This window comes from Gossypium hirsutum, chromosome D01, assembly GCF_007990345.1.
Source record: "Gossypium hirsutum isolate 1008001.06 chromosome D01, Gossypium_hirsutum_v2.1, whole genome shotgun sequence".
NCBI classification, from domain to species: Eukaryota; Viridiplantae; Streptophyta; class Magnoliopsida; order Malvales; family Malvaceae; genus Gossypium; species Gossypium hirsutum.
Window position 1 is genome coordinate 47345254 of NC_053437.1, and position 13006 is coordinate 47358259.

A 13006-nucleotide genomic window follows, 5' to 3' on the forward strand; every position below is an offset into this window, starting at 1 on the left:
CTAACTTTTAACTATTCAAGTTTTTGTTAAGCGTCTTGATCTGTAGGGAAGGTGCGGTGATCAATTGTGACTACAAACCGAACTCCTAAGGGCAATGTTGGGCAAAATGATAAAAAAAAAAAAGTCCTTGTCAAGCTTCACGACATGAGTTGAAAAATTCTCACATTAAGGCCCAATTTCGGTCATGTATAGATATAGATTTTTGCATTTCGAGTCGATTTGATCTCCTCTAAATTTATTTTAAACAATTTATTTATTATTTAACTTTAATTATAAAAATATATAAAATATCAATTGATATTTTATTAATTTTTAAATAGTAAAACATATTTTTTTAGCAGACCAAGTTGGCTTGAGCATGGGCCTAGGCTTTAAATTTTTTGAAATCAAGCCTCAGCCTGACCCGACCTGAAACAATACTATTAATCCCTCATAAATAGATAACTAAAGATTTCTAGATGTTTAAATTGATACACTACACATCCAGAACTCCAATGTTTGAAATGTGGCTTTTTTACCTCAATAATACAAAAAAAAAATTTATTAACTTAAATGGTATCTCTTACCAAAATAGTATGTTTTGAATATTAACCATAGGTGGTGCCTCACAAGGTGGCAGCACCACCCATTTTTTTCCACCATCATCAAGCCATCATTAGGTCATAATAGAGTTCAAAAAAAAATCATATTTTATTGGTAGTGCCACCCTATACGACGGCATTGGTATGAAGTACAACCGGGTACAATATAGGTTGTGTACAGGTTCAAAAAATAATTTGAAGGGGTGGAGGATGAAAGTCAAGCGGCACCACTATTGTAAAAAAGAAATACTAACTCGTAACTGAGAAGCAAAAAAAGGGGAGAGAATAAGGCTTGAGGAAGCAATAAAAGGGGGAGGGACCCCATGACTATCCGATCACGTCTGCCACAGGCAATTAGACCAATATTGCCTAACTGTTAGGCAGCACCGATCTAACCCCCTGCGACGGACATAACCGGATAGTCACAGGCTCCCCCCTTCTTTTTGCTTCCTCAGCCCCGAATTTTACCCCAATTTCCCCAATTTCCCCTTTAACCTGTATATATAACTTGGTCCCTGCTTGTTTGTGTGTTTGAAAAAAAAAAAAGAGATTGGCAATTTAGGTTAGGAAGGAGTGTTTGTGTTGGAATGAAAGGAAACACCCTAGTAGCTGATATGTTTTCTAATTTTTTTTTGTAATTATTATTTGTTTGTTTTTTTTATTTAATTAATATAAAAAAATTATTAAATGTTGAAATGGTATGGCCAAATTTTTTTTGAGATTTTCCAGGTTTTTTTTTTGTGATTATTATTTTTTAAGATTTTCAACATTAAATTTTTACATTTTTAATATTTTTTTTTGAAAATTTATTATGTGATGTTATTTGAATGTATTAGAGATATATGTTTAATTTTTTGCATGTATAATAAAATAATATTTTTATTTTTATAATAATATTTTTTTGCGAAAAAAAATAGTTTAGTATTTTTGGGAGAAGAGCTTGTGTTGGAAGGAACCATTAGTAAGCAGGTATGTGTTTTTATATATTTTTTAATAATAATTTTGAAAGTTTTTTTTATATATATCTATATTTGCTTTGCTTTTATATTATATTTTTGTCAGACGATGCCGAAAAATATTATAGAAAATGATCAATTTCAATAATTAATTTGTAAGGTGACCCATTTTACATTTTTAATTATTTTTTATTAGGGTAAAAAAGTAATTTTTGGAATAGAAGAAAGACATGTTTAGGAATAAAGAAAAGTTTAAGTTCATTGATAATAGTTTGTGGTGAAAGAGGATTTTTTTAACTATATATATACATGCATGCTTTTGTATATATTATTGTGATATATCATATTTATATATTTATTTACTTATTTTCTTTGGTAGCGTAGGTTAATATTATTATTCTAAAATCAACTGGTCATTTGAGTGATTAAGTTAAAAATCTGTGTAATTTAAATTTATGTTTGTTGTTAATGAGTGAAAATATTTTTTAAAAGGAATGGAACTTCATGGTAACCAATGGTAAAAAATTACTTGCATTAGAGTTAAATATTAGATGGTTTCTAAAAATTAGAAAATGATACGAAATGTATTTTCATTATTTGTATATTGTTTAGTCGATAATTAAAAAAATTGAAACGGTAGATATCCAAATGAGTTCTTTGATTAGAGAAAGCAACCAAAAAGCAAATATGATTAATGCGTCGGCAAAAAAATTGTTATTTGTTATTCACGGTTCCCTTATAAAGTTGCACGCCATTTTTTATTTAATTGAGAGATTTTAACTAATGCAGTAATTTAATATGGTTAGGATGAGTACCGCGTGTTGAAGGCCTATGTCAATGGTTCGGGCTATTTGTCAGATGAACGGATTATGTCATACTTGGAGGTACTCAGATTTGGATCGGTGGCATTGATTTGCATGTTCATTTTGATATCCGCTTTGTTTGAGCGGTGGCACCTAGAGACCAACACATTTCATTTGTCATTTTGGGAGTGCACCATCACCTTAGAATTTGTCACACTACAACTCGGGCTCCCAATCGGCAATAGTGTGGTCACGTGTACAAGTGTTTGAACTGGCGGTGTTATGCTATTACTTACTTGGATGCTCACCCGGTGATGGTGAAGATAGATTTATGAGTTTGAAATTTTCTTGGTTAAAGAGAAATTTTGAACATTTATCGAGTAGTGGCACTAAGTGGGAAAAGATGTGCACTACTCGAGCCTATATATTGCATCTGATAAAAGGGTACTTATGTCGGACACTAATAATAATAAGGTCCACTTTATGTACTTGCCCTTTTTATCTGATTTGGAAGTTGTCCGTTCATACAGTTAGGGCTCAGTAGTATTAGCAACATTATATCGTGAGCTTTTTGGGGCGACAAACCACGAAACACAAGACATAGGCAGGTGCCTGATATTGTTGTAGTCTTGGGTGTTATACAGGATCCCATTTTTGGCATCAGTTAGTCACCAAACACATGTCTTCCTACTTGTAAATAGGTAATAAAATTTAAATTTTACATCAAGAATTTTGTTTTTTATGAAAAAAATTTCTAACAAGTTTAGTTTTTTTAGATGGTATACTTGTACAGCTATCGCGATTTACCAACAGATTATTGAGGCGTGCGTCGGCGAGGGGGTAATTTTCACACCGAGATATCTTTAAGGTCTTAATTATTAAGGAAATTTAGGACCTAATTGAGCATATGGTAAGTTGGCAGACTCTACTAGGAATTTTGGGAAAACTATGAACCGTCGAGTAAATAGTTGGGTTCTAGTTCTAATTTGGTTAGGATGGAACTGGTTGGCTGCATAGTGGGAGATATGATGATTGTCAACAATTGGCTAAGAGGGTTTGGGAGACCGTATATAGAAGATATATATAGGTGAAAGAGGACATTCTGGCAAAGAAGAAAAATCCTCTTTAATTCAGTTCGTAAATTTCTTTCTTTTACTTTCTTTGTCTCTTTCGATTGCTCCAGAGAAGAAGAGAACTTAAGAGAGCTCTGCATAGAGCCATATTCGTGAGAATTGGAGTCTGGAAGTAGAGAAATTGATTAACTAGTATGCTTTCTTATCCTTCTATACTCAAAGATTTAAGGAAGGAGAAAGTAAATGCTCCTAATAAGTTCCTGTTAAGTGAATTATAGGTTCTAAGATTTAAATGACTTCAAACTAACCGATAAATGGTTGTCATGTTTAGCTTCCAGGTTGACGAAGGTTCTAGCATTGACAAGCTATGGCATCAAGGATTTGGAAGCAAGGTTAGTTTTTGCACTCTATCTTGGATGGTTGATAAGATTGAGTGGTTAAATGGTTTATGTTGTGACTGAGCATGTTACAAATGCATAATATTGTACAAGTGTTTGAGTATTTGTATGTATGATCATTGAATGTTAAACGAATATTATGTGGTGTTAAAAATGTGGCGTACTTTGCATTATGTATTAAGTACTTTTTTTGCATGAAATGTATAAGTACCTTGTATACAGAGTACAAAGGTATTTACTTTGACGGGATAGATGGAGTAGGTTATGGCTTATGGAAGAATGGATGGATGGATAGGGAAATAAAATTTCTATTAGATTTCGCAATCTGGTGTTGTAAGTTGCAAATTGTGATGTACGAAGCTCTAGGCCTTGTAAAGGGGACACTACAGTGTTCGAGCATCAAGGTTAGAAGTGAGATGAAATGTTATCAACTAGCTCACAAGAACGACATCGTGGCGACGATTTGTCCACTCTATGGAACGACACCGTAACAGAGGTAAGGTCCTTTGGGGCGACACCTCAACAAGGTTTAAGGTGTATGACCATAGCTCAACTATGGCAACTTAGGGTAGTCTATCGAGACAGTAAACACGGGGTAGTTCGCCAGCACATTAAACATGGGGTTACATGTGTAAGACTTTAGCTTGGCTATGGCAACATGTAAAGTTTACCTATTAGTAAACTAGGAGACCTGCCAAGGTATAAAAAAGAAGTCGAGTGTGACTTGAGCGGCCAGGCATTAGATAGAATGCACTTGGGCATTTGAAGATGGGTATAACATAACAACTAGGGGATTAAGGTAATAAGGAATGAAGCATGGAAATTTCATAACTCAGTTATGCATAAAAGGAGGAAGTGACTCCTTAGACAAGATGGTAAATGGGATGTCTACCAACAAGGGTCTGCTAGAGAAGTCGCCGACCCCATATGTGTTAAGCAGAAGCGAAATAGGTTGCAATAGAATAAAATCTTATTTTGGTCTATGACAAAGAGGTAAATAGGAGGAATGGGTAGACCAACAAGAGTCTTCATGGGAGGACATGTTAGCTCGAGGCTAAATGGTGAATAAAATCCTCTAAAACATAGTGAGAAGTGGGAGCCCATCAAGGCTATGTAACATGGAGAAAACCTCGTAGGTTTACCAAGAGTGGAAACAGTCAAGGGATGCCTGAGTAGGAAAATGGTACACCGAGGACTACATATCCATTGGAGTACTTTAAGTCATGGCATTAAGAGAATTAGCATTATTGTATTACATCTTGGGCACTAGTCCACTAAGTAATTGAAGGCATTAGTAAAAGTTCTTATGTGGGTAAGGATCCAAAATTATAGTAAATACTTGGGAATAATCCAACTCTTGATATCAATAAGAGTTAGTGAATACGAGTATCAATGATGTGGAATACCATGAAAGGGGTATAATAAAGGTCTGGAATAAAGATAGATAGGGGTGAGACCCTTATGAGTATATACCGACACAAAACGTGGTCATGACTAGACCAAGGTTTCACCCCGTCAACATTCGACTCAAAGGAATGGAGACATTGGCTATGCCAATAAAGCTCGCTGATTCCACCCCCCGAAGTCTAGGGAGTTTAACTCTATGCACAACGTCTCTTTTTCTTAGAGTTTAAATAGACTTTAATAATTGTGTATGAGCAAACCTCACTAAGCTCTTCCGAACTAATAAAATTTACTACTTGAATGGATGGTATATAAAGACATAGAAATCAAGAGGGGCCAAGCCAGACTCCACCGAAGTTAAGTGGTGCACGGTAGCTATTCATGTATATAGTGGGGCACCCACAAAGGCCACGCCTCAAGGTGGAAATTATTTGAGTCTGTATGGAGTCAAATTGTAAATTGTAACTAATTGTTTAATCATTAAAAGTGTCTGGTTGTATGCATTTAAAACTAGTGACGTGAGTATTAATAGTAGTAAGGAATTTGAAGTTCAAGTTGTGTAAGAATAAAAAATTAAATTAGAACAAAATTTTTATAAGTTATTTGGGTTGATGTGACATCTGGTACTTGGACTTGGGAATCGAGTTGGGTATAGGGTGTCACAGTAATTTTTCCTAATATTCATGTCATATAATTACTTTATGTATGTTATTTGACTCGTGTTATTATAACCATGTTATTAATTGTGTAGTTCGTGTAGATGCTATGTTCCGGCCCAAACATTGCGATTGTTATTTCTCCATCGACTCATATCTACTCACACTTGTGGTGCATTAACGCACCTGTGTTTAATTTCTCAACAGTTGAGTGGTACAAAGGGAATCGAGTTATGCAACAGTTTGGGTGCAAAAAAATGTTCTGGATGTTCCACAAAATTTTGACAATGTCCATGGAATTAACAAAAGGGGAAAAGAATCAAAGAATTGGGCATTGAAGCATTAAAAATATCTTGCATTATGGAATGCCCGGATGGAGTGGAGACCTCGGATGGATATTAATTTGTGGCCCCATTCGATCGATTACCAACGTTTTTACATAGAGAATGGGAATCTGTATTTATTTGGTGACCAATTGATGGTAGCCCCTCCACACATGCACGGACGAGGGGACCAACAACGTCAACAAAGTCAACTGCCTTCTACACCCCAAGCCGAGTCTGAACCCGAGCCCAAACCTATGATGTCTTATACACAATCTCTCAATCATTCTCCCAAATGTTCTTATCAATTTGGAGCTCAACCAGTCCAACCCCTTATTCTGGACTGATACTTCTACCGATTCTTGGTTCAACCAACCAGTTTGATCTAGTTCCAAAAATAATGAGTTTAGGGCTTAGAGTGTAGTTTAAAAGCTATGATTTATATCGAGTTTTGGATTTTAAATTTTGAGTTTTAAACATATTTTTGAATAAAGTTATTGATATTTATTTATAAGTCTTCCACTATTTTTCTTTATTTTCACTACTAATGAGGTATTCTGTTGTCGTTTTGCTGGCAGTACATGAGACTCATGCACTGATGATGCATCAAATATTTATCAATATATTTAATCTTTTAATTGACCCTTAAAATCTATTATTTATATTTGCACAATGAACTAGTAGATAAAATATAATTCCATTTCAAAACGAAGTAGAGCATATTAAAACAATAAAAGTGTGTTTGGATAAAATATTTGAAAGATAAATTTCATTTGTATCAAGGTTTTCAAATTTTCAAAAAATAATTTGCTTGTTTTGGTAAATATAATAGAGAATTTCATATTCTATAAAGAATTTCAAAAAGGAATTTGAGTTTCCTATTCAAACTCCACCTATCGATGTGGTTTTTCAAAATATTATAATGTCATAACTCTTTGTACTTTTTACAGATTTGGAATTTAGTCTATATACTTTCATTTCTAAAGATTAATGAATTTGATACTTTCCTGATTTCAAATTTTAAGTTGAAAATATTTTATATTTTTACAAATCTAATATACCTATATTTCATATTTTTATATTATTTATTTTTAATTCTTCATTTATAATTATTTTTTAACTTAAGAAATTTCAATAACCTTTTCTTTCTCTAAAAAAGTATTTATCCGAAGAAAATGATCACAAATTGTTGAAGATTTACTTCAGTTATCATTATCTAGCTAATTTTAGATATGATAATAACTCTTTGATTTGTTTCAAATTTTTTAGAGATTTTTTTAGAGATTACGTTTATGTTAATAGCCTATTTTTAGTTAGTAGTTGTTTACTTGTTTACTATATAAACACTAGTTTCAATTCAATAAAATGTACATTTCCTATTTCAATTACTTGACTTATTGTTTTCTCTTTTCAATAAATTATTCTTAGTTTAGTTTTCTTCATGATTTTACTTTTCTTTTCTAATAAAATACCAACAATTTGTATCAAAGCTTTTTTCTTGAGGGACATGTGTTAGTGTTTGATGCATTATGGAAGATGAAATTAATTTCTCTTCAATTACGTCGCCTATTTTTTATGAAAATAATTATTAGATTTGGGCAGTGCGAATGAAAACTTACCTGGAGGCTATAGATCTTTGGGAAGTAGTGGAAAAAGACAGCGAGATTCCTATATTGCCTATCAACCCCACCGTGGCACAGATCAAAACACAAAAAAAGACAATGAAATCAAAGGCAAAATCATGTTTGTTTGCTGCAGTTTCACCAACTATTTTCACGCGAATTATGTCTCTAAAGTCAACAAAGGAGATATGGGATTATCTCAAGACTAAGTATGAGGGAAACGAGAGAATTCGCAAGATGCAAGTGTTGAATCTTGTACATGATTTTGAGCTACAGAAAATAGAGGAGATTGAGACAATCAATGAGTGTTCTGACAGGCTCCTTAACATAGCCAATAAGGTCAGGCTGCTAGGTTCATCTCTAGAAAATTCAAGGATTGTGGAGAAAATCCTTGTGACAGTACCTGAAAGGTTTGAGGCTACCATTACCACCTTAGAGAACACGAAGGATATGTTAAAGATTACTTTGGCGAAACTCTTAAGTGCTTTACAAGCACAAGAGCAAATGCGTGTAATGAGGCAAAAAAGAGCTGTCGAAGGTGCTTTACCAATTAAGTATCAAGATTATGGAAAGAACATGAGGTCAAATAACAAAAAGTTTCACATTGCAAGTGGAGAAAGCTCTGCATTTGGGAACAAAAGTAAAACTGGAAATAGAAGATCAGAAGTAAAAAAGGATTATCCTCCATGTCAACATTGCGGCAAGAAAGGTCACCCTTCTTTCAAGTGCTAGAGAAGATTAGATGTAAACTGCAATAAGTGTAACCAAATGGGACATGAAGTTGTCATTTGTAAGTACAAAAATCAGCTACAATGAGATGAAGTGCAAGTGGTAGATCAAGAAGAAGAATATCAGCTTTTTGTTGCAACTTGTTTCACTAGTCACGAAACAAGTGAAAACTGGCTCATTAACAGTGGTTGCATTAATCATATGACACATGACAAAGAGTTGTTCAAAGAACTAAAGAGTACCAAGTCCAAGAAGGTCAGAATTGGGAACGACGACTATATTGTAGTAAAAGGAAAGGGCACTATAGCCATTACAAGCTGTTCAGATACCAAGTTCATTACTGATGTTTTATTTGTACTTGATATTGATCAAAACCTGCTTAGTGTTGGTCAATTAGTAGAGAAGAGATTCAAAGTGAATTTCATGGAAAAGACACGTATGATAGAGGATGCTACAAGATAGAAGATGTTCGAAGTTAAGATTGTAGGAAGGAGTTTTTCCCTCAATTTAATGCAGGAGGAGCAATCAGCTTTTCTAATCAAAGAAAGCCTCACAATACTGTGGCATAAAAGGCTCGAACACTATCACTATCGGGGGATACTGCAAATGAAGTCCAAAAAAATGGCAATTGATCTTCCATAACTTGATGATCACATACCGACATGTAAGGCTTGTCAATTTGGAAAGCAAAATAGAAAGTCATTTCCTAAGAAAACATAGAGAGCCATTTGTAAGTTGCAGTTGATTCACACAAACATTTTTGGACCTCAAAAAACTCCTTCATTAGTAGGTAGTCAGTATTATGCTGCTTTTATTGATGGTTTTACAAGAATGTGTTGGATTTTCTTCTTAAAATTCAAGTCAAAAGTGACTTGAGTATTCTGGAAATTCAAGAAGACTGTGGAAAATCAAAGTGGCAACCACATTCAAATATTAAGGTCTGACAATAGCAAGGAGTATACATAAGAAAATTTCATTGCATTTTGTGAAGAAGCTGGCATTGAGCATCAGTTAACAGCTCCCTATACTTCAAAACAGAATGGAGTTAGTGAGAGGCGAAAAAGATACATCTTAGACATGACCAGATGTATGTTGCATAAGAAAAATTTGCCCAAAATATTCTAGGCAGAAGCAACTCATACTGCGGTTTTCCTACAGAATAGACTACCCACAAAAGTGGTCAAGGATCAAACACCCTATGAGGCTTAGTATGGTCATAAACTATCTTTAAATTTTCTCAAAATATTTGGTTGTTTGTGCTTTACTTACATTCCACAGATCAAGAGAGACAAGTTAGACAAAAAGGCACTTCTAGGAGTCTTTATCGGCTATAGCACTGTTGCAAAAGCTTATAAAACTTTCCAACCGTAGTTTGGGAAAATTGTTATAAGCAAAGATATTTATTTCATAGAAAATGAAGAGTAGAACTGGGATGAGAAAAATGGCCAAAGCACAGGAAATCTGAAGCTTAAATTTCTTGTTTCAACCGCAGATAAAGATGAAAATTAGTTGAATGAGTTGGTGGATGATACTCCAACAAGGGGTACTAGATTGCCCACTCCAACAAGGGGTACTAGATTGCCCACTGACATTTATGCAAGATGTAATATAGTTATATGTGAACCTAAAAATTTTTCCACGACAACGAAGAACATAAAATGGGTGGTTGCAATGAAGGAGGAGTTGTCCATGATTGAGAAAAACAAAAACATAGGAGTTGGTTGATCAACCCCATGATAGGAAAGTGATTGGATTCAAGTGGGTATAGAGAACCAAGCTTAATGTTGATGTCTCAATCAAAAAGCATAAAGTAATACTTGTGGTCAAAGGCTATGCACAAGTTTTTGGCGTGGACTATTTAGGCACCTTCGCACTAGTTGCTTGTTTGGACATCATAAGACCTTTACTTGTTGTAGCTGCTCAAATAAATTGGAGAGTGTATCAGCTTGATGTAAAATAATTTTTTTTAAATGGCATTTTGCATGAAGAAATTTACGTTGAGCAACCTAAAGTTTTTGTGAAGAAAGGAGAGGAAGATAAGGTGTTTCTTCTCAATAAGGCTCTTTATGGGCTGAAGCAAGCTCCAAGAGCTTAGTACAATAAGATAGATGATCATTTGTTGAGCTTGGATTTTGAAAAAAAAATTTGTCCGAGACCACTATTTATGTCAAACTTCAGAATAATGATATTTTGATAGTCTCTTTTTATGTTGATAATCTCTTGCTAATGGGAAATGATGCACGGTTTCTTGAAGAATTCAAGCAGGAGATGATAAAGGTTTTTGAGATGACAGATCTCGAATTGATGTTTGTTTTTCTTGGAATGGAAATTAAACAGGCTGAGCATGAAGTATTCATCTGCCAGAAGAAGTATGCCAAGGAAATCTTGAAGAAATTGAAACTTGAAGAATGCAAGGAAGTAAGCACTCTTGTAAATTAGAAGGAGAAGTTGTGTAAAGAAGATGGAGCTGATAAAGTTGATGAAAGATATTTTAGAAGTTTGATTGGTTGCTTAATGTATCTTACAACAACACGTCTTGATATTTTAAATGTTGTAAGTATTTTGTAACGATTTATGCATTATGCTAGTGAATTGCATCTTAGGGCTTCCAAGAGAGTAGTTCGTTATATCAAAGACACAAGTAATTTTGGTGTTAAAATCACAAGAAGCAAGGAGTTCAAGCTTTGTTGGCTTCCCTGGTAGTGATTGAGAAGGTTCTATTGTTGACATGAGGAGTACACCAGGCTATTGTTTTACTTTTGGACCTAATGTCTTCTCATGGAGCTCGAAGAAGCAAGAAACTATGGTTCAACCCACTGCTGAAGCAGAATTTGTTGCTGCAGCAACTGCTGTTAATCAAGCTTTGTGGTTGAAAAAATTATTAAGTGATCTTAACCTTGAATAGAAGGAAAGCACAAAGATTTTCGTTGATAATCAAGCTGCCATTGCAATCTCTCATAATCTAGTATTTCATGGAAAGACTAAGCATTTCAACATTAAGCTTTTTTTTAGGGAAGTACAAAAAGAAGGTAACATTATACTAGTTCATTGTAAAACAGAGGAGTAAGTTGTAGATATCTTTAACAAGCTGCTCTCAGTAAGCAAATTTTAAGTATTGAGAACAACATTTGGTGTTTACAGCAACTGAAGCAAAGAGGAGTGTTGAAGATTTGCTTCAGTTATCATAATCTAGCTAATTTTAGATATAATCATAACTCTTTGATTTGTTTTATATTTTTTAGGGATTTTTTTACAAATTATGATTATGTTAGTAACCTATTTTTAGTTAGTAGTTGTTATTTATTATATAAACACTAATTTCAGTTCAATAAAATGTACCTTTCCCATTTCAATTACTAGACTTATTGTTTTCTCTTTTCAATAAGTTCTTCTCAGTTCAATTTTCTTCATCATTTTATCTTTCTTTTCTGATAAAATGCCAACACAAATACTAAAATATTAATTTTTAAAAAATTTTAAAAAATTTCATGTAAACCCATTATAAAATAATACTAATTGAATCGTTTGAAAATTGTATGGAAAGTAAAACCATATATTTTATATGTATTACATAGTATACCATTCCATTTAATACATTGAAAGTTATACTCATCAACTAATTAACTTATACACAAATGTAGTCTGGAAAGCACCTTCCCTGAATGTGGTAAAATTGAATTTTGATGGGAGTTTTGACAACGTAACCAGGTTAGGTGGCGGTGGAGATATAGTCATATGAGATTTTGGGGTTTTGTCTTAGCTTGTTCTTCTTTTAATTTGGGACAAGCTATAGATCAGCTAATGGCTGTGATGCTAACAACTATAAATGGGTTGAAAATTGCGTTGCAACTAGGACACAAGAGCATTCTTAATTAGGGAGATTCAGTGGCTATCAAGAGGTTTAAGAACAGTGATGAGGCTCTTTTGTTTATTGGCCTGGCAACAGGCGAAAGAGCATATTTGAAGAAGGCTTTTTCTAGCACGTTAAAAAGAGACGCAAATAAAGTTGCTCATTTACTGGCAAAACATAGTTTAAAATTTATCATGATCTGAACGCATGGAGGAACATTCATTAATTCACCATATGTTTGTTATAATAATTGAGTTTCACAAAGTGTTAAGATAAGTTATTGTTAGGATCGACCCAATTAAACAACAAGTAAAAAATAACAGAATAAATTGAGAAATTGAACACACAAATTTAACGTGGAATAACCCCTCTAAAGAAGATAAAAACCACGGGTAAAGATAATTTTACTATAATGGCAAAAGAACGAAGAGTACAAAAGATGGAGATAAAAACTAAACCCTAAAAACCCGAAAACAAAGAACCCTCAAAGCATAAACACAAAATTCTCTAAATGTGTTATGAGTTCTAATCTCTAATGGGTGTATTTTCTAAGGTTGCAAAAAAAAAACCTATTTATAGGCTAAATTAGTAGGTAAAATAAAATATTCTAA

General features: G+C 33.6%; 1 protein-coding gene across 1 annotated transcript; it reads left to right on the forward strand.

Moving 5' to 3' along the window:
- Positions 1-7801: 7801 nt before the first annotated feature.
- Positions 7802-9007, forward strand: LOC121213592 (uncharacterized). The gene is made up of 2 exons (XM_041086386.1): positions 7802-8541; positions 8698-9007. The coding sequence occupies exons 1-2, from the start codon at positions 7802-7804 to the stop codon at positions 9005-9007; spliced, it is 1050 nt and encodes a 349-aa protein (XP_040942320.1).
- Positions 9008-13006: the final 3999 nt, after the last annotated feature.